The 23,541-nt window shown below is 45.2% G+C and overlaps 1 protein-coding gene across 1 annotated transcript in view; it reads left to right on the top strand.

The window, feature by feature from the left end:
• The first annotated feature begins 354 nt into the window (after positions 1-354).
• The window catches only part of IRS1 (insulin receptor substrate 1), a 66,259-nt gene continuing 43,072 nt past the window's right edge, over positions 355-23,541 (top strand). The window contains exon 1 of the mRNA XM_048505889.1: positions 355-5,363. Coding sequence (XP_048361846.1) covers positions 1,754-5,341 — 3,588 coding nt within the window. The 5' untranslated portion in view covers positions 355-1,753 and the 3' untranslated portion in view covers positions 5,342-5,363. The remainder of the gene's footprint in view (positions 5,364-23,541) is intronic.

Genomic DNA, 23,541 nt, shown 5'->3' with positions numbered 1-23,541 from the left:
CTTTCTTTATTATTAAAAGATGGTTCCATACTACGACCGACTGGGGGAGAGAAGAGGGGAAATAGGCTGCCTTGCGACCGCAGCACAACGACCGCCTCTGCTTCAATCCCAGCAGCCGCAATTCAGGGAGAGGGCGAGATTCACAGCCCCCTCGTTTATAAATAACACTGAATGGCGTCTCTCCGCTCCCTCCCCACTCTTTAGTTGAAAAAAAAAATACTACTACGCCGCGCTTCTCAACCAAGCCTGGGTGCCTCGCCGTCTGGCTTTCAAGAGCCTACGACGGCTTGAAAGACAGGCAGGTGCTCCAATAGGACGGCGCCCCCCTCCCGAGGCTTCGCGCGGCGGAGCGCCCAAAGGTAAGAGCGGTCGCTGCGGTGCTGAATGAAAGCGAGGGCGGGTTCGAATGCCGCGCGCTACCAAGTTCGACTGTCTGAGCTTCTGCTGTGGCTGCCGCTGGTGAAGGGGCTGGAGATGGGGACGGTCCACGCATCGGCGCCGTCACGTGGTTTTCTCCTTGGAGTGAGACTGAGTGTCGGCGGCGGCGGCGGCGGCTGGAGGGGGCCGGACTCGTAAACACAGACGCCGCGGCTTGTTTTGGTTCGGGGCTGTGGAGAAAGTCCGCGAAGCTGCGGCTCCTGCGGCAGCCCGAGGAGGACAAGCCGAAGCCCGCGGCCGCATCGCCTTCGCCTGCCCTCGCTCTGGGGCGCGAGAGGAGGCAACAAGGGCTTTGCCCTCCGAGACTTTCCCGACTGGAATGAAGAAGAGGAGGAGGAGAAGGAAGCCGCGGCAGCAGCAACAGCAGCCCCGAGGATGCCCCTTGGTCTCCTCCGCCTCTCCCTCCACTTGGGCAGCGTCTCCTCGCTCCGGCAGCTGCCTGCTTACGTTTGGTGTCGGCATGGCACTTTCTCTCCCTAACCAGACGGGACTGAATGGGGTCGCCGCCAGCCTGCTCCTCTTGCACGAGCTGAAGAAGCTGCGAGCTCAGCGCTGAGATACATATATATATATCCGCGTGTGTGTATTTTGGAGGAAGTCTTCCCTGGGATTTGGTTTCTTTGGGTTTTTTTCCCCCCTCCTCACCCACAGAGGAGACTGTAAGACATTTTGGCGGGGAGGAGACGAGGTGGCTTGCGTGTTGTTGTTATTATTATTACTATTATTTGGAAGAGGGGCTCGCCTGCTGTCCACGAGACTTTTGCTGAACGCGTCAACCCCCCCCTCCCCGGTGCCTCCCTCCTTCCCGAGAGGATATTTAATCGGCGTCTGAAATTGCTTCTTGCTAAGGGTAACCCGAGAAGGGGAGGGGGCTGTTTGTTTGGGAGAGGAGCGGCGGGGGGAACCCCATTAGGCTGCCAGGAATCCAGCCCTGCACGGATGAAATGATGCACTTCTCCCCTTTCTCGGCGGCTGCTCTCGGGACGAGGCTTTCCTGCGTCTTAATCGGGACTGGACTTTTGAAAGACACGTTTCTCCTGCTAAGGGGTCTTTGGGAATAAAACGGCAGCACGAAGTCACTCTGCTTCTGGAGCTGGAGGAAGGGTTCCGCCGCTTGAACAGCTGTTTCTGGCTTGCCGCTCTCCCTTTCCTCCTCCCATGGCATTTTGGAAAACAGGGATTCCGAGATATTTTGCTGTTTTGGTTGCTGCTGCATGACTTGTATTTTGGGCTGCTGCGTGTTGAAGACTCGCTCTCCTGTGTCAGAAGCTGCCAGTCGCAAGAGGAGCTGCACCGGCGCCTCTTTCATTCCACCATGGCGAGCCCCACAGATAATAACGAGAGCTTCTTCTCAGATGTCAGGAAGGTGGGTTACTTGCGCAAACCCAAGAGCATGCATAAGCGCTTCTTCGTGCTGAGGGCAGCCAGCGAGTCGGGACCCGCCCGACTGGAGTACTATGAGAATGAAAAGAAATGGAGGCACAAGTCAGGGGCTCCCAAGCGCTCTATCCCGCTGGAGAGCTGCTTCAACATCAATAAAAGGGCAGACTCCAAAAATAAGCATCTGGTGGCTCTCTACACCAAGGATGAGCACTTTGCCATTGCTGCTGACAGTGAGCCTGAGCAAGAGAGTTGGTACCAGGCGCTGCTACAACTGCACAACCGGGCCAAGAGCCATCACTACCAACACCACCACCACCACCACCACCACGGGGATGTCGCTGTCAGAGGTGGGAGTGTCGGGATGGGAGAAGCCAGGGAGGATAACTATGGGGATATGGCCCCCGGGCCAGCTTTCAAAGAAGTTTGGCAAGTGATCCTGAAGCCTAAAGGTCTGGGCCAGACTAAAAATCTGATTGGCATCTACCGCCTGTGCCTAACCAACAAGACCATCAGTTTTGTGAAGCTGAACTCTGATGCGGCGGCGGTGGTGCTGCAGTTGCTCAACATACGCCGGTGTGGCCACTCAGAGAACTTTTTCTTCATTGAGGTGGGGCGCTCTGCAGTCACCGGACCAGGTGAGTTCTGGATGCAGGTAGATGATTCAGTAGTAGCACAGAACATGCATGAGACCATCTTGGAGGCTATGCGGGCTATGAGTGAGGAGTTCCGGCCCCGTAGCAAAAGCCAATCTTCCTCCAATTGCTCCAATCCCATTTCTGTGCCTCTCCGCAGCAGGCATCATGTCAGCAACCCCCCGCCCAGCCAGGTGGGACTCAGCCGTAGGTCCAGGACTGAGAGCGTGACTGCCACCTCTCCTGCTGGCAGTGGTGTGGGAGGTGGTGGAGGGACAGGGGGAAAACCCAGTTCTTTTCGCGTCAGAGCCTCCAGTGATGGAGAAGGCACTATGTCCAGGCCAGCTTCAGTGGACGGAAGCCCTGTGAGTCCAAGTGCCAACCGGACCCACTCACACAGGCACCGCGGCAACTCCAGGCTTCACCCTCCTCTCAACCACAGCCGCTCCATCCCGATGCCTTCTTCACGTTGCTCCCCTTCGGCCACAAGTCCAGTCAGCCTGTCATCCAGCAGCACCAGCGGCCACGGCTCAACTTCTGACTGCCTCTTCCCACGTAGGTCCAGTGCTTCCGTTTCTGGCTCCCCTAGTGATGGGGGCTTCATCTCCTCTGATGAGTATGGATCCAGCCCCTGTGACTTCCGGAGCTCTTTTCGCAGTGTTACCCCAGACTCCCTGGGACACACCCCACCTGCCCGGGGGGATGAGGAGCTTAGTAACTACATATGTATGGGGGGTAAGGCTGCTTCATCCTGCTGCAGTGTCACAGCCCCTAATGGTCATTTTACCCCTCGCGCCTGCCATCTTCAGCAGCAGACCCGCTATCCTGGTGTCCCATGCTGCCCCCGGCTTGGTAGCGAGGATGCAGGTGATCTAGATAAAGTCTTCAGGAAACGAACTCATTCAGCTGGTACCTCCCCAACCATCTCCCACCAGAAGACACCCTCACAGTCTTCAGTGGCCTCCATTGAGGAATATACCGAGATGCTCCCCTCGTATTCCTGTGGTGGTGGTAGGCTCTCTTCCTTTCGACATTCTGCCTTTGTGCCAACACATTCTTATCCTGAGGAGTGTCTAGAGATGCACCACGTGGAGGGCGGCCACCACCAGACCAGTTCTACCCCACACACCGATGATGGCTACATGCCCATGTTGCCAGGAGTGGCCCCCATCCCCACTGGTGGTAGTGCTCACAAAGGTGGTGATTACATGCCCATGAGCCCCAAGAGTGTGTCTGCCCCACAGCAGATCATCAACCCTGGGAGAGGAGGCCGCCATGTACAGGCCGTAGTGGATTCCAATGGCTACATGATGATGTCTCCAAGTGGGAGTTGCTCTCCCGACAGTGGTCCCACTGTCTACAGCAAGCTATGGATGAATGGGACAAGGCATGATCCCAAATTATCTGTGGAGAGTAATGAAGGGAAGTTGCCAAGTGGGGGCAGTGATTACATCAATATGTCTCCAGCCAGTGGCTCTGCTACTAGCACCCCTCCAGACTGCTACTTCACCAGCTCAGGACATCCAGGCCCAGAAGAGGCATCCCTGCAAGGCCCTGCTCAGTCCCACCACAAACCCATCTACTCTTATTTCTCCCTGCCACGTTCCTTCAAACATGTGCAGCGCAGGACTGGTGAAGAGGGTGGCACCCAGATGCGCATGTCTCTGAGCTCTGGGCGCTTGCTGTATGCTGCCGCTGAGGACTCCTCCTCTTCCACTAGTAGTGATAGCCTTGGTGGCCCTGTGGGTCAGGAGGGTGGTGGGTTTTCTGTTCCTCCCCAAACACAACCTTTGCAGCCTGCTGCTTCTTATACTGTGGACATGGCTGTGCGGACCAAGAGCCGCCTGGCCAGACCTACTCGTCTGTCTTTGGATGGCCCTAAGGCCAGCACGTTGCCGCGTGCTCGGGAGCAGCTCCCAGAGCCCAAAAGTCCTGGTGAGTATGTGAACATTGAATTCAGGCAGCCAGCCTTTCCGTCGCCTTCATCCCATGGAGAAGCTGGATCCGGTTCAGAGGAGTACATGAATATGGATTGGGGAGCTGCCTGCCCGTCTAGGTTGGCGTCCATGCAGTCCAATCAGGGCGGGGCAGTCCCCACTGGTGGCCGAGACTACATGAGTATGCAGCTGGGCAGTGGGGGGCAATATATAGTTTGTGGCCATAACCCCTCACCTTCCCCTCCGGCCCTTCTGCTCAGCTATGCCGACATGAGGATGGGCCGTGGTAGGCCTGAAAAAAGCCCACCTGCTGTGGGGCTACCTTCCCCGCATCCCCAGACTCAGCCAGGCGAGCTGGCTGCAGCCTTGCCCCACTCCTGCTCCTCAACCATGGTGGGGGGCCCAGGAATGAGCAGCGCCTTCATACACGTCAGCCCCAGCCGCAGCAGCCAGAGTGCCAAAGTGATCCGCGCAGACCCACAGGGGGGCCGGCGGCGTCACAGTTCCGAGACGTTTGCTTCCTCCGCCACTCCTAGTGGTGGCCTTGGGGCCTCAGCCCTGCGCCATGGGCCAGGAGGAGGTCCTGATGAGGCAAAGCGCCACAGCTCAGCCTCCTTCGAAAACGTCTGGCTCAAGCCCGTGGCTGGGGAGCCGGGAGCCTCCTCGGGCCTCGTTCCAACCATCAGGAAGGAGCTGGTTGTGGTTGGGCCTGGGGGAGGCGTTGAGAATGGGCTCAATTACATCGACCTGGACTTAGTGAAGGATTTTAATCCGCGCCCACATCACCACCCCCACCTTCAGGAGAGCACTTCTCTGCTAGGGGGCAAGCAGACGACGCAGCAGCATCAGCCACCTAAATCTCCTAATCAGCCTTGTGGGAATAGCCACTTGAGTGATGAATTAAGTGCATATGCCAGCATCAGCTTCCACAAGCGGGAGGACATCCAGTAGCTGATCGGGAGCCAGAGACAAGGTGAGTATTCTGCAAGCTGATGATTGCTTCCTGGGGTTGGAGTGGGGGTGCGAGATGCAGGTCTCGGATGCAGTGGTGAAGGGGAGATTAAGCAGTGCTTTGTGTAATTACAAACGATGCCTTGCATTGGTTTTCCTGTAAGCACTTAGAAGACATCCAGTCAGTTTGGGTATGATTAGATAACCTATCCCAGCTGGCAAAATGTTATGTAACTCGTTCTTACTATTACCCACTTTTAATACTGTATTCCATTTATCCCACTTTACACCGTCTCCTCTCCCATCATTATCCATTTATTGATAGAGCATTAGCATATTGATAAGTTATATTTAGAGCAATGCTGCATTTTACAAGGGGAGAGCAGATCCAATACCTGATAGGATTGGGTCAATAATTACCAGTCTGTGGATGCAATAGAAACATTGTGCAAGAAAAGACTATCTTACTAAAGGATTGTCAGTGGGGGAGGAATTAAATCATTTGTAGAAAATGAAAGTAAGAAGAAATCTTAATTGGTAAAGCTAATTATGAAGAAAAATTGCTTTCATGCAAAACCAAACCTCTGAATTTTGCCGCATGTTGTAGCTGTGTGCTGTTTCTTTGACTAGCGTTTAATTTGAACTTTGTGGAAGAAAATTTGTGTACAAAATTTGTGTGCAAAAAGGGGGGAAATTGCAAAATGATATTTCTGGGATGGTTGAATGGGACTTCTTGGTTTTCATTTGCTTTTGTAATGTAACTGTTCTTTCAAAAACATGAAATGAAATAGTGTAGCTCTTCTAAAACATAACCATTTCTTAAATATGAAGCTATAAGAACACCAATGCTCCGCAGCATTATTATTGTTCATGATTATTGGCGTTTTCCCAGTAATATGCTTTTGGCTGAACCTCTCGAGAAGTGTCTTTTTGGATGCTCCACTGCCCTACTTGTTTCACCTTCAGAAAACTGTAGCTTAAAGAGAGAAATTTTATTTCTTGCCTGCTGTGTTTATCTCATTCTGTGCTTGCACAGTTTGTGTGTATATGAGAAAGAGGTGTGGTCTTACATAGTGCATAGGAGCAGGAATTGGAAACCTCTGCAGTTTAATCCTGAATGAGCCAGTGACAAGTTCTGTGGCCCTGGGCGAGTTTTCCTGTGTGTAAAATAAGTGTAGTGATACATCTCTCAAAGGGTTGCTATGGGGATTAATTGGATGATGTTTGCAAAGCATAGAGAACAGGAAACAAAGTACATACTGACTTATAGTATGTGTATGGATCTGCTTAATGCCAGATACATTTATCCAGAAAGCCCCCCCCCCCCCATTGTATTGTATCAAGCAAAAGAAAGTTGATGGATTTAAACAACATTTCTATAAGCTTGTTGTTCTGGGGTCTTGATGTGGAGTAGAGAAGACAGCCTTGTGTATGGTCTGGTGACTCTAAACAAGGTAGCCTAACATGATTATGAGGTGTTTTCTCATCACTGTGGATTTTCCAAAGTGTGTATATGGCTGCTGCTTTCATAAAGTGTTTCTCCCACCAATTATGCTTGTCAAAATGTTGATGTTCTGCACAGCCATGACTCTGCTCTAAGTTTTGTATTATCACAGACCTCATGATCTAAGCTGACCTCTTCCCATCACCCCTTATGTCTGATCCTTGGTAATCATTGGAGAGCAGTAGAAAATGTTTATATGGGCACAGATGGAGGGAAATTCTGCAGAACTTTTTGATCTTAAATTTCATAACCAACACTTATTCTGGTCTGTGATGTGTTTTTATTGCTTGTTTGCTGGGTGCAAGTATTAGCTCTGCTTGGAGCAGTAGAGGTTCTTATAAAGCATAGAGGAGGCTGTTCTGTGAAATTGAAAACTTCAAGTATCCAGAATACCCACCACAATTAGATTTTAGTATTTTAAGAAAACCCTGTCGCACCAATCTCCATCATTAATTGTGTAGGTCTGGTGTGGGGTGCCATTGACAGTTTGGCAATTCTGCTGGTGTACCAGTCAGGCAGAAACCACTAGAGGTCTTATTGTTCTACATTCATGTGGATTCAGCCACATCTTCACAAGCAGCGGTCCTGGTGTTATCCATGGCAGCACTGGGATTCTCCTTCATTAATACAGGCCCCACAAACCAAACAGGCCATGTGCTGGATTTGATCTTTGGAATTGGGATGGATGTGGTTCTGGTCTCTATGGGATAGAATGCTGTCGTTTGTTCTGAAGCCTGGGTGAAAATCAGTTCCCTTGTCTAAGCGATGAGCTTATTTATGCCTCCCATGGAGACTCATGGATCCAATTGACTTCCAGAATGCCCTGCAGGACCTGAACCCTTCTGGCAGTTCAGTCGATGAGCTGGTAGAGGACTGGAATGCCTGGCTCTCTGAGACCATCAAAACAATCACTCCCCGACCACCTCTTCACTCTTGTGTCAGCCCAGCTCCTTGGTACTCTTAAGGAGCCATGGCAGATGAAAAGAGAGCTGAGTTTGGCAGCATGCTTGTGACAAAGCTGCCAGAAAATCTTACAAGACATTTATGAAATCTTATGAGAGGGCAGTAAAAATGGCAAAAGAGCTTCTTTGCTGCCTCTATTGCATCTGCGAGCTCACACCCAGCACAATTATTCAGTGTGGTCTGATCACTGACATCCCTACCTGTGGGATCTAAAATAGCAAATTGGCATTTAGCTGTGAGGCTTTTGTAAACTTTTTTTGTTGATAAAGTCTTGTTGCTCCGCCATGATCTCTCGGGAACTATTGATATAGTAAGGGGAGGCCCCTTGGCTGTCTTCTGGTCAAACCTTTGACCACTTCAGTTTGCTCTCCCAGTCTGATATTGACAAAGTATTTGCGGCCATAGGACCTTCCACTTGTCCTCTTGATCCATGCCCCTCATGGCTAGTGAAAGCCAGTTGTGAGATGTTATGGAATTCCCTGCTGAATATCATCAACTGTTCCCTTACACAGGGAGTTTTCCCAGGGAGGTAAGAGGCAGTGCTATGCCCACGCTTGAAAAATCTAACCTTAGATCCTACAGATCTGGCCAACTACTGCCTGACTTTGAATCTTTAGTTTCTGGGTAAGGTAGTTGAGAGAGCTGTGGCAGAATAACTTCAGGTATTTCTGGAGGAGTCATCAGTTCTGGATCCCTTCCTGTCTGGGTTCCATCCTAGCCATGGGACAGAGACTGTGCTGGTCGCCGTCACAGCCCAGCCTTAGATGCAGTTCGACCGAGGTAGGTCAGCACTGCTGGTGTTTTTAGACCTCGCTGCAGCATTTGACATGGTTGACCATTATCTTATGACCTATCGCATCACTGATGCTGGGATATGGGGTACAGCCTTGCAATCGCTGGCCTTGTTTCTCCAAGACCATGGACAGCAAGTGACACTAGGGGAGGGGGTGTCTTGGCAACATCCATTTGTTTGTGGTTTGTGGTCTTCTCACCAGTGTTGCTTAAAATCATCATGCGGCCCCTGGCTCAGCTTGTTCAGAGCTTTGGGCTGGGTTGTCAAAAATATGCTGATGACACCCAGATTTTGTTGTTGATGGAGGACCAACCCCAGATACGTTGGCACAATGTCTGGAGGTCATGTCTGGTTGGTTGAGAAAGAGTAGGCTGAAGCTGAATTCAGTGAAGACAGAGGTCCTGTGGCTGGGGGGAATTGGTTGGTGTGGGGATTCAATTGCCCCAATTTGGCAGCGAGGCTATAAAACCTGCCTCATCTGTCAAAAGCCTGGGTGTGACCTTACCTATGGAATCCCAGGTGTCGCACACAGTGAGAGTGGTCTTTTTATATCTCAGTCAGGTCAGGCAGCAGGCCCCCTACCTGTCTTATTTGAACCTAGCTTCAGTGATCCATGCGACAGTCACCTCCAAGCCCAATTATTGTAACTCTGTGCAGGCCTGCTTTTGCAGCTGATCTGGAAACTGGTTCAGAATGCGGCTGCAAGGCTCCTCACCAAATCTACAGTGAGGGGGTACATAAGACCTGTATTTCGCATGCAGCACTGATTTCCAGTAGCTAAGGTTCAAGATGTTAGCCTTGACTTTCAAGGGCTGCCGTGGTCTGATGTCCTCGTATCTCCAAAACTGCTTCTCCCAGTACTACCTGCGGAGGACGTTCCAGTCCTCTGACAGAAACCTTCTTGTGGTCCCTGGCCTCACAGATGGTAGCTTGGCCTCGACCAGAGTCAGGGCTTTTTTTGGCCCTGGCTCCAGCCTGGTGGAACTCTCTGTCAGCTGACAGCTGGACCCTGTGGGATGTTCCAGAGATGTTCCACAGGCCTCGGTTGAGACCTCCCACTCTCCCTATTTCATATGCTGGCCTCCCAACTCACAATTATATTTATTGCCTTTGTTTTATTATTGATTGTGATGCCAACCCCTTTGGTTTTGATTTTACTATGGTAATCTGGAATTCATCCTGTCACCGTCTTGGGGTTATGGTTTTAGCTATAGTATTTTATATTTATATTGTATTGTTATGTTTTAAACTCTGTGAGCTACCCTGAGCCTGACCCTGATTGGGGAGGGTGGGATACAAATTTAATAAAAAAATTTAAAATGTATACAAAGCATATTAATTTTACTATTTTTCAGTTGGATCGTAAACTACAAATTGTCATGTGTGGACATCTCAGTTGTAATTGTTCAAGAAAACAAGGGGAAATAGTGGAGAGTGTGACTTTGCTTAAAGGTAGCTATCTGAATGAAAATAATGGTTTTCATAGAGGCAATCCTTAGATTGCAACGTTAGTTGCAGTCACAATATCTTGTGTGTAACTACAGATAGTTTCATTCTGCTGCATTCTTTTGCTGGCTGTTCAAAATAGTCTAAACAATCTTCATGACAGCATTCTCTAAATTCCAACTAGATGAGGGTTGCTTCTCCCATTTTGTTTCATTTCCTAAACATGTATACTGTCCCTTATCCTAGTAGCTGGTAGTAAGAATTCTTTAATTTTTTTGTCACAGCAGGATGCATAAACAGTAAATGTTTTTACAGTCTTCTGTTGCCCTTTTGCCTCTCTTGTTTATTGTGCCATCATCTGAGTTGGAGAGCAATAATCACTGCAGAACCAGTGATTGTGAAAGCATCTGCATGTGGAGATACTCAAGTGAAATGTTGCCCTAGTCCTTGATGTCCTGTCTGAAATTGTTGTTGCATTGGATGGTTATGCATTTCTAAGAGTGAACTAGTGATTATGGTTGTGTTATAAGAAGACTAGGCGGAAATCTAGTTAAAGCACATAGTACAACTTTACACAGAATTGCAGTTTTGTCCTTTCTAGTATTGATCTAACACAGGGGTAGGGAACCTGCGGCTCTCCAGATGTTCAGGAACTACAATTCCCATCAGCCCCTACCAGCATGGCCAATTGGCCATGCTGACAGAGGCTGATGGGAATTGTAGTTCCTGAACATCTGGAGAGCCGCAGGTTCCCTACCCCTGATCTAACAGAACCAAGATCTTTTAGAACACTTTCCTACATTTTGCAGAGAAGGGGAATTAAATCTTAATGTTCAGTTCCTTCTCACTGTAGGATGAAGTCACTTCCCTCCTTTGAGTCTCTTAGCCCTGCTGTTCTCTGCTCACAAATTTGGTCTACAGCCCTGAAGAACATCCTTCTACAAGATAGAATCAACCTGATAAGAAGTCAGAAACTGTGACCATCTAAGTCAAGCTGTGAATATGCAGCATCCATAATCCCATTGTACTTTATGCAGCACACATTATATCGTTTGCCCTAATCTCATTATTTGCAATTTATTAACCTTCTTCCAAAGCAATAAACCATTCTTTTTCATTCCGTATACATTTGCATAATGTGTGTCCTTGTCAGTATAGTAAGTAAATGTAAGTTATCCATATCAGGTGATAGAAAAGCAAAAAAAAAATGCTTTTAGTTCTCCCTTCTTATTTAGGCCTTGTAATATCTGAGTTGTCATGTTTCTTTTCCTTTACCAGATAAAGAATCTGTGGTTTTTCAGTAGTGGTTACTTGTTCTGCTCAGCTTCCACAGACTGAAAAATGTAATTCTTAAAACGTCTTAAAGTCAAGAGTATTTTTGTTTCCTAATCCTCTTATATTGCTCTTTTTCTGCTTTATGAGAAAGTTATTTTGCTGCCATGCTTTGTGTGCGTGCATGGAAACCAGTAGATGCTGGCACTAAGCATTTATGTATGTTCTGCTCAGGGCATGAGTCCAGTTATGTCTGTAGAAGAACTCCCTCTGCAGATTTTAGACCTGGTGCGTTTTTGTTTAATTTGTTAACAGGCACAGACAAGTAACAGTGTTTGAACTGACAGTACTGTTTGGCCTGGGATAGTATTCTCTTACAAACGTAACTTCATTGTCACAAGCAGTAGTGGGCCAGTTTAGATAGTTAACTGTGTTGATGCTTTAGAGCCCTGCCTCTTTATTTAGGTTGAAGTTGATGTTATAAATGTGTTCACAAGATCAGAAACAAACAGTATTAGGTAATTCTGCTGAGGCTGCTAGTCAGGAGAGCTGCATTACTTGTAATGTTGTTCAGTTACATTTTCGCAAAAGGACTGCATAAAGATCTGGGTCAGTTAATATACCAGAGTGGTCTTATGGTTCTGCTTTCAGATTCCTTGCAATAGACAGAATGACAGAGATACCTCACTCTGCAGTTTTCAGACTACATCACTACTGCCTGTACATTACTAGTTTTGGAAGGGAAATAAACAGTGGTGGGATTCAAGCAGGTTTGCACCACTTCGGCAGAACTGGTTGTTAGAATGGTACTTGTAAGCAACCAGTTGTTAAATTATTTGAACCCCACCACTGGAACTGGTTGTTAAATTATTTGAATCCCACCACTGGAAATAAAGATATGCAAAAGAGTCGTATTTTTTCCCCCTTTCACAGCTTTAATTGCCCCCCTCTCTCACAGTTATTTTGCTACTTTATGTGAAGCGGCATTGAAATAACTCCATCAGCATAGTTTTCACATGAGAAAAAAAAAGTTTTTTGGGGTTGCCAGGAGGTCTTTCTTACTTCACTGTGCTGTTGCAAGCTCATTTGAATTCTGGTTTGGGGTGTTTTGTTTTTTTCAGAAATAATTCCCTGCAGCAACTGTGTGGCTGCAGGGAACATAGGCTACCAAGTGTAAACAATGAAGTAACATATTGTGTCATTTGCCTCTCAGTATGAACAGTGTAAGCCAGCAAGAGTGTTAAGAAAATTTGTGAACATGTCATAAGAGACATTTTAAAGTACTTGTGCATCATAAAAAACCCCTGCTTCTGCATAATCTAAAAAGTACACACATTAGCTGATTTTCACAGATTTGGATACGTTCAGGGTCTGAACTTTCACAACTACAACACTGTCTTGTACTACACAAATACATGTGAAAGTCAGGTTCTGATTCATTGTTTGTAGAAACAAAGGAATGAGAACCTTTGTTATATCTGTTCTTTATGTTACCAAATAAAAAAGAATTAAAAACAATTTCTTTGTTTGACCTAAAAGAATGAATGGGTTGAATCCAAATAACTTGTGTGGGGCTCTGCTTGCAGAGCATATATTTCTTATCTCTCCCGGATCTTGGCCGTTAAGATCTCTGAAATGCTGCTCCTGTGTGAAAGGGTTTTTTGAGAAATAGCATGGAGTAAAAATAGGAATCTGAAGTGGGATGGGGAGTAGATCAAGTTTTTCTACCCCTCGTGTGACTGGAAGGCACTCACCTTCTGCTTTTTGAAGAACCTTTTAGATCCAACCCAGTCTATGAATGGTGGAGAAAATTACTTCAAATGATCCCTTCTCTTCACTGTTGCAGTATCTCCTATTGTGTGCCTGCTCTATTCCGAGGTTTGAGTGAACTCATGGAGATCAGGGTTCAGGGCCAGTAGACATCCTTATGTATTCCCTCCAACGTTTTCATTTCTACACTCACGAATGCATGAACTTTTTTGAAGTCAGAGAACTAATAAAATAAACCCCAGCCACAGTTTTGTCTGAGGAATCTTGCCAGCTCATTCCATATTTGTTGATCCAAACACTGACCTGGAAATAAACAGTTTAGCCACAACATCAACTTCTGGGAAACTGGTGAACCATGGCTATGCTGGAGAAACTCCAGTTCTTAATCTGGGAATAGCTGCTGTAAAGGCTGTTATGTTTTCTTGGTGAATAATAATTTATTTACTGTAGTATTTGTGAGTTGGATTCTCTGTCTACATCTGAAGTATTAGCAGGCACAGTATTCCTTTATATCTGTTGTGTATTTTACACTCTTTATTTGTACAAGTCCAGGCCAGTTGGAAGATTCTGATGGGGGCACAAACTGGGGGAGTTCACGTACCGTGGCTGCTGCATTTCTCCCTGCCTACACTTCCTTTTTAACATTATTGAGTCAGCTTTGATTGGCTGTAGCGCTGAATATGCATTTTTAGATGAAATCTGTAGGCAGAAAGGGCAGAGCTTGCTTCCAAGACTGGTCCTAGGCATATCTGGGTTTCATATAGCTCCACATGTTTCCAGCAGCAAGCTCTACTCACATTGTGTGACATGATAATATTTCTGAGGTATATATTTGTATGAACTGGTACGACACAGACTTCAGAGGAGCCACGAGCTGATCTGACCGTCTCTGTCTGTGCTTGCATTTGTGAAGATGAACTTGTAGGTTTTCCTATGTGTGTATATCTACCGTGTTTTCCTGAAAATAAGCCCCATCATGATTTTTAGGATTTTTGGAGGAGGCTTAAAATATAAGCCCTACTCCAGAATTAAGACCTACCTGTAGTTACAGATCAGGATGGTGTTATCCAGCAGGGTGCTCCCTGCCAATGAGGATGCAGCTTGCATCACATGTGACGGGGAAGCAACGGGGCTTCCGAGAGCCCGCCTTAATGAATTGTGAAGATACCGTATTTCCCCTAAAATAAACCCTACCCTGAAAATAAACCCTAATGCATCTTTTGGTGCAAAATTAATATAAGATCCTGTATTATTGGGGGGGGGGGGACACGGTATGTGCAGTTTTAGGAAGCCTGCCAATTGAGACTTGTGACAATCATAACATGTCTGTGAAATGGCTCAGAGTTTTCCTTCTGAAGCTAGGTTAACTAGCTCTCAGTTAAAATCTTTTGTGGTTAAGGTGGAGTAGTATATTAAAGAAAACAACAGTTATGATTGCGATTTACATATATTCAAGAGACTGATGTACTTCTGAGGATGAAAGCTACCAAAGTGTTTGTAGCTTTAGGGCACCAGTGACTTGAAGAGCTGTAAGATACCCAATTTTTATGCATTGCAACAATATGAAAGTCCGAACAATTGCACTTGTTTATGTTTTCCTTTGCTAATCAGATGCCTAGTTTACAGTGCAATCCTGAATGAATTAAGTTTATCTACTTCTGTGGACTTAGAAGGGTGTAATTCCTTACACCTGGGGTCCCTTTAACATCAATGGGACCCACTGTTACCCCCTCCTCCTTGGGAGGGTTTTTAATAAGGGTTTTGTTGCTGGATGCCGCTTTACTGTATTGACTGCTGTATTTTAATGGGGTTTTAGTTTACAGTTAATGGAGCCTGTGTTATTTATTACATTCTGTATTTGTTTATTTGCTCCATCTGTTCTGGTTGTATCTTGTTGTGAACTTATGTTGTGCACCGCCCAGAGCCCTCTGGCGGTAGGGCAGTATATAAAACCAACCCACCCACCCACCCATCAGGATTGCACTGCATCCGGAGTCAGTGCTGAGCCTCTGCCCTTTGGGGGATTAATACTGAGTCTGGACTGCCCACCAGCAAGTCTGATGTCCCCCACCCCACCCCCAGCAGCTCAAAGGCTGGTTTTAACTACACCTGCAAGATTTGGTGTGACGAGGTGAGTTTAGCAACAATGTGGGAATGGCTGTTCCATGAAAAAGTCCACAGGAAAAAACCCCACAGTCATGGATGCCCACACGGAAAAATTCTCACTTGGAAAGTTGCCCACACAGAAAGATGCCCACATGTTGAAAATATAATTAAAATAGTAGAAACTATAAAAACATATGATATAATTTAAAAAATAATATAAACAACATAATAGAAGCAAAAGATCCAGTGACTATGACAAAGGACCACCTCACCCTAAAACAACAATTACCTAACCCTAATAATTAAAACAACAGTTATTTACTACTGAAAAAAATTACACATAATGAGAGAGGAGAGAACAGAGACAAATGAACTGCACCAAACAAAAACTGACAACAAATTGCAACAATCACCATTGCACACATAAAGAAATATAATTTTTTTTTGGCAAATTAGCCAATCTCCTTAAGTAATTACGTTTATCGTACTCTTGCACCCCCCACAGCTGTGCCAACTTCCACAACTATGCCCACCCCCACAGTTTTGAAATCACAGCAGAAGTGACGGGTGAAGCGGCAGGTTAGTGGCAGTGGGGGCGGCAGGGAGTGGCAGAAGCAGCCAGCAAGTGTTAGGTGGGAAGCAGAAGTGCGGGCTGGAGGCGGCAGGACTGGCAGGTGGGTGGCAGGAGCGGCAGGTGGGCAGCAGAAGTGGCAGGCAAGCATCAAGCAGGTGACAGAAATATCGGGCAAGTGGCAGGAGGGTGTCAGGCAGCAGACAGGCAGCAGAGGAGGCAGGGGCGGGCTGGTGGCAGAAGCGTCAGAGGGGCAGCAGAAACAGTGGGCAAGCTGCACGGATGGCAGAAGTGGCAGGGGCAGCAGGTGTGGCAGAAGTGGCAGGTGTCCCATCCAAATGCTTACCAGGATCAGTCTGCTTAGCTTCTGAGATCTGACAAGATTGGTCTAGCATGGGCTGTCCAGGTCAGAGCATTTTCATACTACCTTTGGGTTAAAAAGAAACATAAAGACTCAGAAGGGCAACTAAAGGATTGCCTACTCTCTCAAGGGCCTGTAGATGTGCTGATGTCTTCAGCTGATATTGTGTTCTAGGTGCCTCCTGCCATCAGAAGTTCACAAGCTGTCCAATCCTAAATAGTTACATCCTTTTAAGAAATCAGTGGCTTTAGAAGGGTATAATACTGCCTAGGTGTCGTGATGTGGGGGGGGTGGGGGGCATTAGCTTTCGCTTTTGCAGGTTCTGTTTTATCACTTCTAGCTGTGGCCTTGGAGCGCTGCGGCTGAGACTAGGATTGCACAGTTATCTAGGAAGTGAAAGCTGTTTTGTTTAGTCATGCCTTTGAAGGAAGAGGGATATAATGGCATTAAGAGATTTCCTGCATTTTATGTAGAAATGTAAAGGCCATGGCGAGGGGAAATGAGCGGAAAAATATGTTTGTGTAGAGGACACCCAGTGCTTCCATTTACCCACTAGGACTTCGTATATCTGATTATATTCTTCATTTGGATCTGATATTTCATGTGGGGTTGTGTGATTATATATGTTTCTACTATTTGGAACTGAATTTATTGTCCATCTTCTATACTTATTGCAAATGTAACCAACAGTGATGTCCTTGTATCTAAGGGTGGATCTGTTTGAAAATGGATCTCTCTTCTGGTTTTGGGCATATTACATACCCATTCATTCAGACTATTCCAATATCTAATTCTGTTCCCCTGAAACAAATGGCAGCAAAATCTATTTTATAAAATCTATAAAAAATGAATGATTGAATTTCTCCCGCTATTTGAGTGTTCAATTTGTATGTGGTTTTAAAAAGAAAATGTTGGTAGAAAACCAACCAAAAAATTAAAAGTCTGCTGAAAAGTTTGTTTAAATGGAAAATCTTGATAAGGAACGTCTTGTTTAACAATTACCAGTTTCAATCATTTTTTTAGTGTGTTTTATAGAACACAGCAAAAGACAGTAGTTTACAAATAGGGCTGCATTCCCAGTTTGCCAGAATGATGAAACTGAAATCTTGCTTTCTTGACTATATGCCATTATTGCTTAATTCAATATGGGGGTCATTGTGAATAAAGTATGGATTATAAGCAGTGTTGTGAAATTCAATTATTCAAAGAATAAGCAGTACAAGTTCTGTTTGGTAAACATCATTAACAATTAATCTATTGATGTGACAGATTTTAACTAATGCTGAGTATAAATAGTTAAAAGGCATTTAATGTGTGTACTAAAATGAACTGAAATAGCTTGAGGTATATATCTCTGATCACATTTGATATATCTGGGTCAAATTTACTTGTTCAATTGTAAGTTTTGCTGATTTGTTTATAAAACTTCACAGTGCTAATGGAAAGATAGTGAAAAAGTAGATATACTGTTTTATTTATCATTATACTTTTTCAGTATATTAGTAAAATCCATGACATCTTAGAGATAAAATATTAGAGATATTAGTAAAATCCATGACATCTTATTCTAAGGTCTATTTCTATTTATGCACTATCAAATGTACAATTGTAGCCTCAATAAAACAGTAGTGTATTGCTGTTTGAAAATAGTGTATTAGCCCTTTCATTCTTCATTCCTGATTTCACATTTATCTCTCTTGGTGCCATGGTAGACATTAAGAGGACAGCTAATTTGTTGTTGACATGTCTGCTTCATTCATTTGTACTTCATTCATTAGTACTGTGGGGTAGGTTACCTTGGATCAGTCGTGTGTGTGTGTGTGCGCGCACGTGTGTGTGTGAGGAGATTATGTGAAAAACAGGTAGATGACAGTTTGAGAAACAGAGACAGGAGATAAAGTCACTGGGAGATACTATTACATCCCAATCCAGATGGGAGAGGGGAATCAGTCACAGGATCCAGTGGAGGGATGCGCCAGCATGTTTGTGCCCTCTACCGGTCCAAGCAGAGGGGGCAAAGACCCCAGTGCTTGGCTGCCCATCAACCCTGCTGCAACAAAAGGTGGAAGTCCTGACTGCAGTGGAGCTGTGTAAGATAAGCATGGAGGAAGGTAAGCAGGGGTGATCCTGGGGGTCGAGCCAGTATTAGTAGTCTTCCACCCCAGGTTTGAGGTCAGTTGCACCGTGACTCCTTCCTGGGTGGGGTCCATTGGTTCCAATGGAGGGCTATGCAGCAGGGAGGGTTTTTGCTTTTTTCTCCTTCCCTGTGCCTCTGGAAAACCCGTTGGAGGAGGTGCAGTGCCATGTTCGCTGCTTAGCCTCAGGCCACCACAGTGCAATCCAGAGATTTGGATTGTGCTGTTAGGAAGGGTAATCTTAAACTCATTCTGGGTAGGATTGGTCTAGGTTGAAGAAGAGAGATCCTGAGGTATCCGGATTGTCCCATGCCTATAGCTGAAGTGGAGATTATAGTCCAGATGACATTGTTGGGTGTCATGGGCCCCAGAGCTTCCCTACCTTCTCTATCGCAACTGGCCCCATGGCACAAGTTCCCAGATCCTGGGGCCTGATTTAAGTCCCACCTTGGGACTGCTTATGTGTTCTGATATCAGAGGTGGGGGAGGTGAAAAATGCCTGGGGCAATATAACATGGGTAGTAAGACAAGGAGAGGAAGGTTCAGTTTCTTGCACACGTGCACCCTGTTCCATGCCAACGTAAGATCTCTGTCCATTTTGTATATGACATGGATGTCAGAAGTGGCTTCCTTTCTCATGCCTGGTTATGTTGAGAGTGCTTATTCATCATTATTGTTTGCATAATTGCATGAACTCCCCAAAGGAAAATGGGACTATGTTGTCATGTGCTAAATGTCAGTATCCATTGTTTTAAATAATTTAATGTTAATAATATCTGTATTGCTTGGCTCCAGGATTGATGATATCCTAGGGTGATTTCCTTCTAATTACTCCAAAACTTACAGCTCTTGTATTCCTGTACTTTTTTTAATCCTTGCATTTATAATTCCTTCCCCCTGCAATAAGTTAACATTTTTACTATTTCATGTGTGTGTAGGAGAGGAGTTAAGTCTTCAGCTTGCCATTAAGGCAGAGTGTTACACATCACATTAATTTTATTTGAAGTTTTTGTGTGTGTGATTCTACTCAGGGTTACTGTAAACTCCAATATTGTCCAACCCTTTCTCCTGTGAACAAATGGAAACACAAATACAGAAGAATATGAAAAGCCTCATGTTGAGCCAAGCCAATTAACTCAGTTTTCTGATTTCATTGTGTTTCTTGGTTCTTCTCAGACCTGGTATTAAGGTTGCCAGATGCAGAGTGGGAAATACCTGGAGATTTTGAGGGTGGATCCTGAGGAGGGAAGGGGTTGGAGGGACTTCAAAGGGATATAATGCCTTACAGTCCACCTTCCAAAGAAATTATGTAGTCTAGCATTCTGCTTCCAGCAATAGCCTGTCACGACAAAGTGTGAAACTGACTTCCATACTGTTGTATTTCTTCCTACATTGTGGTATTCAGAACAGTGGTGTACTGGGCCTAAAAAGTGCCCGGGGATATGACCGGATATCTGTGCCCCCTCCCCCTGCCTGGACCCCGCGTCCCCATGCGCCACTTATGGGAGCCAGCAGGGAGGCCGAGGGAGGGTGGGGCTCAAGGGGGCGTGTTGGACATGTGCTGTGATGGCAGGCCAGCTCCTACTCTCCCCAATCTCCCGGGGGGGGGCAGGGGAACTGGCCTGTGGCCATGGCAAACAGTTCAGCCGGCGAGCTAACTTAACACGAGAGAACACAGACCCACCAAGAACATTTACTCTAGCACTCAGGAACCAAAAAGCTACTCTATTGATTTCCCCCTCAGAAAGCTTGGCTCATGAACCTTTTTGGTTTTTGAGTGCTAGAATAAATTGGGAAGACGGAACAGGGAAGTTGCTGATGAAGGCAACATAACAGAGTGGGCTCAGTTAGGAGCAAAATTGCAGGAGGGTGTGCGTAGTGTACTTTTGGCCTCCCTTCATCCTTTCTCCTTAACTGTTTGGGGAGAAAAATATGTCAAAGCAACCAGAAATGTCCTCTGATATGATGTTATCCATTCAGTCGTTCTTGACCCTTGGCAACCCGATATGCAAGCTCTTTTCACTTTTTTCGATTAAGTTCTGCTTCCTTCAGCTGGTTGATGCTCATGCCTGTATCAGTTTTTATGGTATCTAGCCATCTTATTCTTTGTTGTCCAGGTCTTCTCCCGCCATTGACAAGTCCGAGCATCATAGATTTTTCTAGCGAATTTGATCGCATCACATGACCGAAGTATGTAAGTCTGAGCCTGGTTATTTTCCCTTCTAGTGATGTATCTGGTTTTATGCGACTGAAGACTTCTGCATTTGTCCTCTACCCTTCACATATTGTGATATGGTTAACATCAACTTTTTTCTTTCCTTTTTCTGTTTTTACACAAGGGAAGGAGTAATTTCCTAAGACTTTCAGATTTCCCCACCCCAGCGCCCCCAGGTTGGCTCCTCACTTTCCTTTTTTCTTTTGCATCTTCATCCCCAGCCCCAACTGACAGCAACTTCAGATTTGATCTTTCTATGATTTCAAGTTCAGCAAAGGATAAAATCACAGATTGTTACAGACCTTGCATTCACCTTATTGCTGGCAAAAGTATGTGTAATTTGCAATGATTTATTTTACTTCCCCTCTTCTGTGGAAGACTATTTGCGTCTGAGCTTGCAAGGACCAATTTTGGATTTATTTATTTTTTAAAAAGAAAACTTAAATAAAGGCATACAAATAGAATCATGATGGAGAACTCAATCATCTTCTCATGTAAATAGACACTTACAGGGCCTATTTGCCTAGAGGTTAGAAAACAATGGATATGTTTTTTTTACTTCCTCCTCTCTGTCTCTCTCTCACACAGATCCACAATTTCACTTTACTCCTATCCAACTTGAGTAAGTGGAAAAATGGAGCAGGTGGCCAAATATTTTGATATCTTATTTTTAAATGTCACAAATAAACATATTTGACATGTTTATTAATATTCAAATATTAAAGGAATTGAGTGAGTGGACATCAGATACAAAGTACTGTTTAGTTATGTTTGGTAAGCAGACCTTGCCAATGGCAAGGGATGAAACAGAGTTTCAAAATATGCTATGGCATTAGCAGAAGGCACTTCTGTTAATTCAGCCGGGAAGGGGTGGGGGGTGGGGTTTGCCACTGCCTGCCTTCACTGCAGGATCCTGGTATTTCTTGGATATCTCCCATACTTGCCAGGGTTGATCTTGCTTAACTTTTGAGATCTGACAGGATCAGGGTAGGCTGGGCTATCCAGGTCAGAATCTTACTGTTATGGATATCTGATAAGATGTTGCTCTTCCACTCTTGCAAATGCAAGCCCTCTTTTTTGCTAGTTAAAATGGTGAAAATTTATACTTCGGGTATGTGCATTATAGTCAATCAGCCTAGTTTGAGTCTCCAGGGTCCATATGTGTTAGGGATTCCCCATTCAATGTACTTTCAGGGAGAGCTCAGCATGTATGTCCCAGTACAGTGAACAAGGAAGGCTGTATTCTCCCTGGAGCTCCATATATATCCTGGAGCTCCTGCACAGCACATACTGTAATAAGGCTGTTAAATGCATGAATATTTAAATGTTGTACTGCATTTAATTAGCATCGTTGCATACTTGAATAAAAAATTCTGTTTCATTTGATACAATCAACAGTTTTTTAAATTGTTTCAGCAGTTTTTAAACTTTAATAAATATTTTCTTCATTCAACGTTTGTACCTTGCACGTTTCTGCAAGGGAAAAGGTGTGCAGGCATGCAGCTGGGACATGCGTTATTTCAGGCCTTTGAACTAGGTAAGGAATGCTTCTCAAGATGGAAGAGTGAATGGTTGGATGGTACTTTTAGCCTCAGGGCTTGAAACTCACAAGAGGAATGTTACGTATTCAAAGCCTGTTTCATATAAATCTTTATTGAACAAAAGTTTGGATGGAATCTTTGCTATCGTCAAGCACAGGAGGGAAAAAAACTCCTTAAAGCAGTTTCATTGACTGGTGATAGTATAGAATAGAATGAGAAAGATGTGCCAGTTTCAGTCTGCCTGATTTATGTAAGTGGAAAAACTTTCAGAGTGAAAGTTGTATATTCACGGTCACGTGAGGCAGTCTGCCGCTGGTGGCTACGGTGGCTACCAGTAACATGTATATCCCTCTCTCCTACATGTTGCTTGTAGGTAATGTCCGCTACATGTCATATTAACCTGTCTTGAAGCCTGTGCTATCCACCTTATTTAGCATCCTGTAGTTGCTGAGAAAAGGAGATTTTCCATCTACTTTTTGACTTCGTTTTTCCCTGGCTCCCTACTTCTACTACTAATATTTTGAGTTTTTTATGGAGCCAAGGAATGAGCCCTGGTTAAATTTTAATTGGTTATATTAATTGGGGAGCAGCAGTGGCGTAGTGGCTAAGAGCAGGTGCACTCTGATCTGGAGGAACCGGGTTTGATTGCCAGCTCTGCCTCTTGAGCTGTGGATGCTTATTTGGGGAATTCAGGTTAGCCTGTGCACTCCCACACACGCCAACTGGGCGACCTTGGGCTAGTCACAGCTTTCTGGAGCTCTCTCAGCCCCACCTACCTCACAGGGTGTTTGTTGTGAGGGGGGAAGGGCAAGGAGATTGTACAGGAGAGAAAGGGGGGTATAAATCCAAACTCCTCCTCCTCCTCCTCCTCCTCCTCTTCTTCTTCTTCTTCTTCTTCTTCTTCTTCTTCTTCTTCTTCTTCTTCTTCTTCTTCTTCTTCTTTATTAATAATATAATACTGTATGGAAGAGTTTTCTCTGACTGGTTATCTGCTTGAACCTATATTCAGAGATGTTCCATATTGTCTAAAAAGATGTTTCATATTCTCTCAGTGTTCCCAAAGACTGATAGGAGTTAAGTTTTATTCTGATGTAAATTGTTCACTTTTTGGCTTGCTGTGGTATCTTCCCAAATTTTATTCTACTTCTTCTCCTCACATGATGTTAATTGTTTCATGTCAGTTCAAGTCATATTTGCATTAAGGCTTCAGGAAAGAAGTGTAGACTTTTAGTAGTAGTGATATATATTTAATCTTACATGTTGGATCAAATAGTAATTGAAGATTTGTTTCCTGATGTAGCATTTGTTTTTGACTCCTGACTTAAATGTAAATGCTATTTTCTGTTCTTGAAGACCTAAATGTGATGACAGGGAAGTTTGGTAAGGTCACAGCTCATATATGTTACCTGTATCTGTTTTTGTTTGGTTTTTATACCCTACTTTTCTCTACTTTAAGGAGTCTCAAAGCATCTTATAATCCCAGTCCCTTCCCACAACTAGCACTTTGTGAGAGAGGTGGTACT

Source organism: Sphaerodactylus townsendi, linkage group LG08 (assembly GCF_021028975.2).
Source record: "Sphaerodactylus townsendi isolate TG3544 linkage group LG08, MPM_Stown_v2.3, whole genome shotgun sequence".
NCBI classification, from domain to species: domain Eukaryota; kingdom Metazoa; phylum Chordata; class Lepidosauria; order Squamata; family Sphaerodactylidae; genus Sphaerodactylus; species Sphaerodactylus townsendi.
This window is presented reverse-complemented; position numbering and strand designations above follow the sequence as displayed.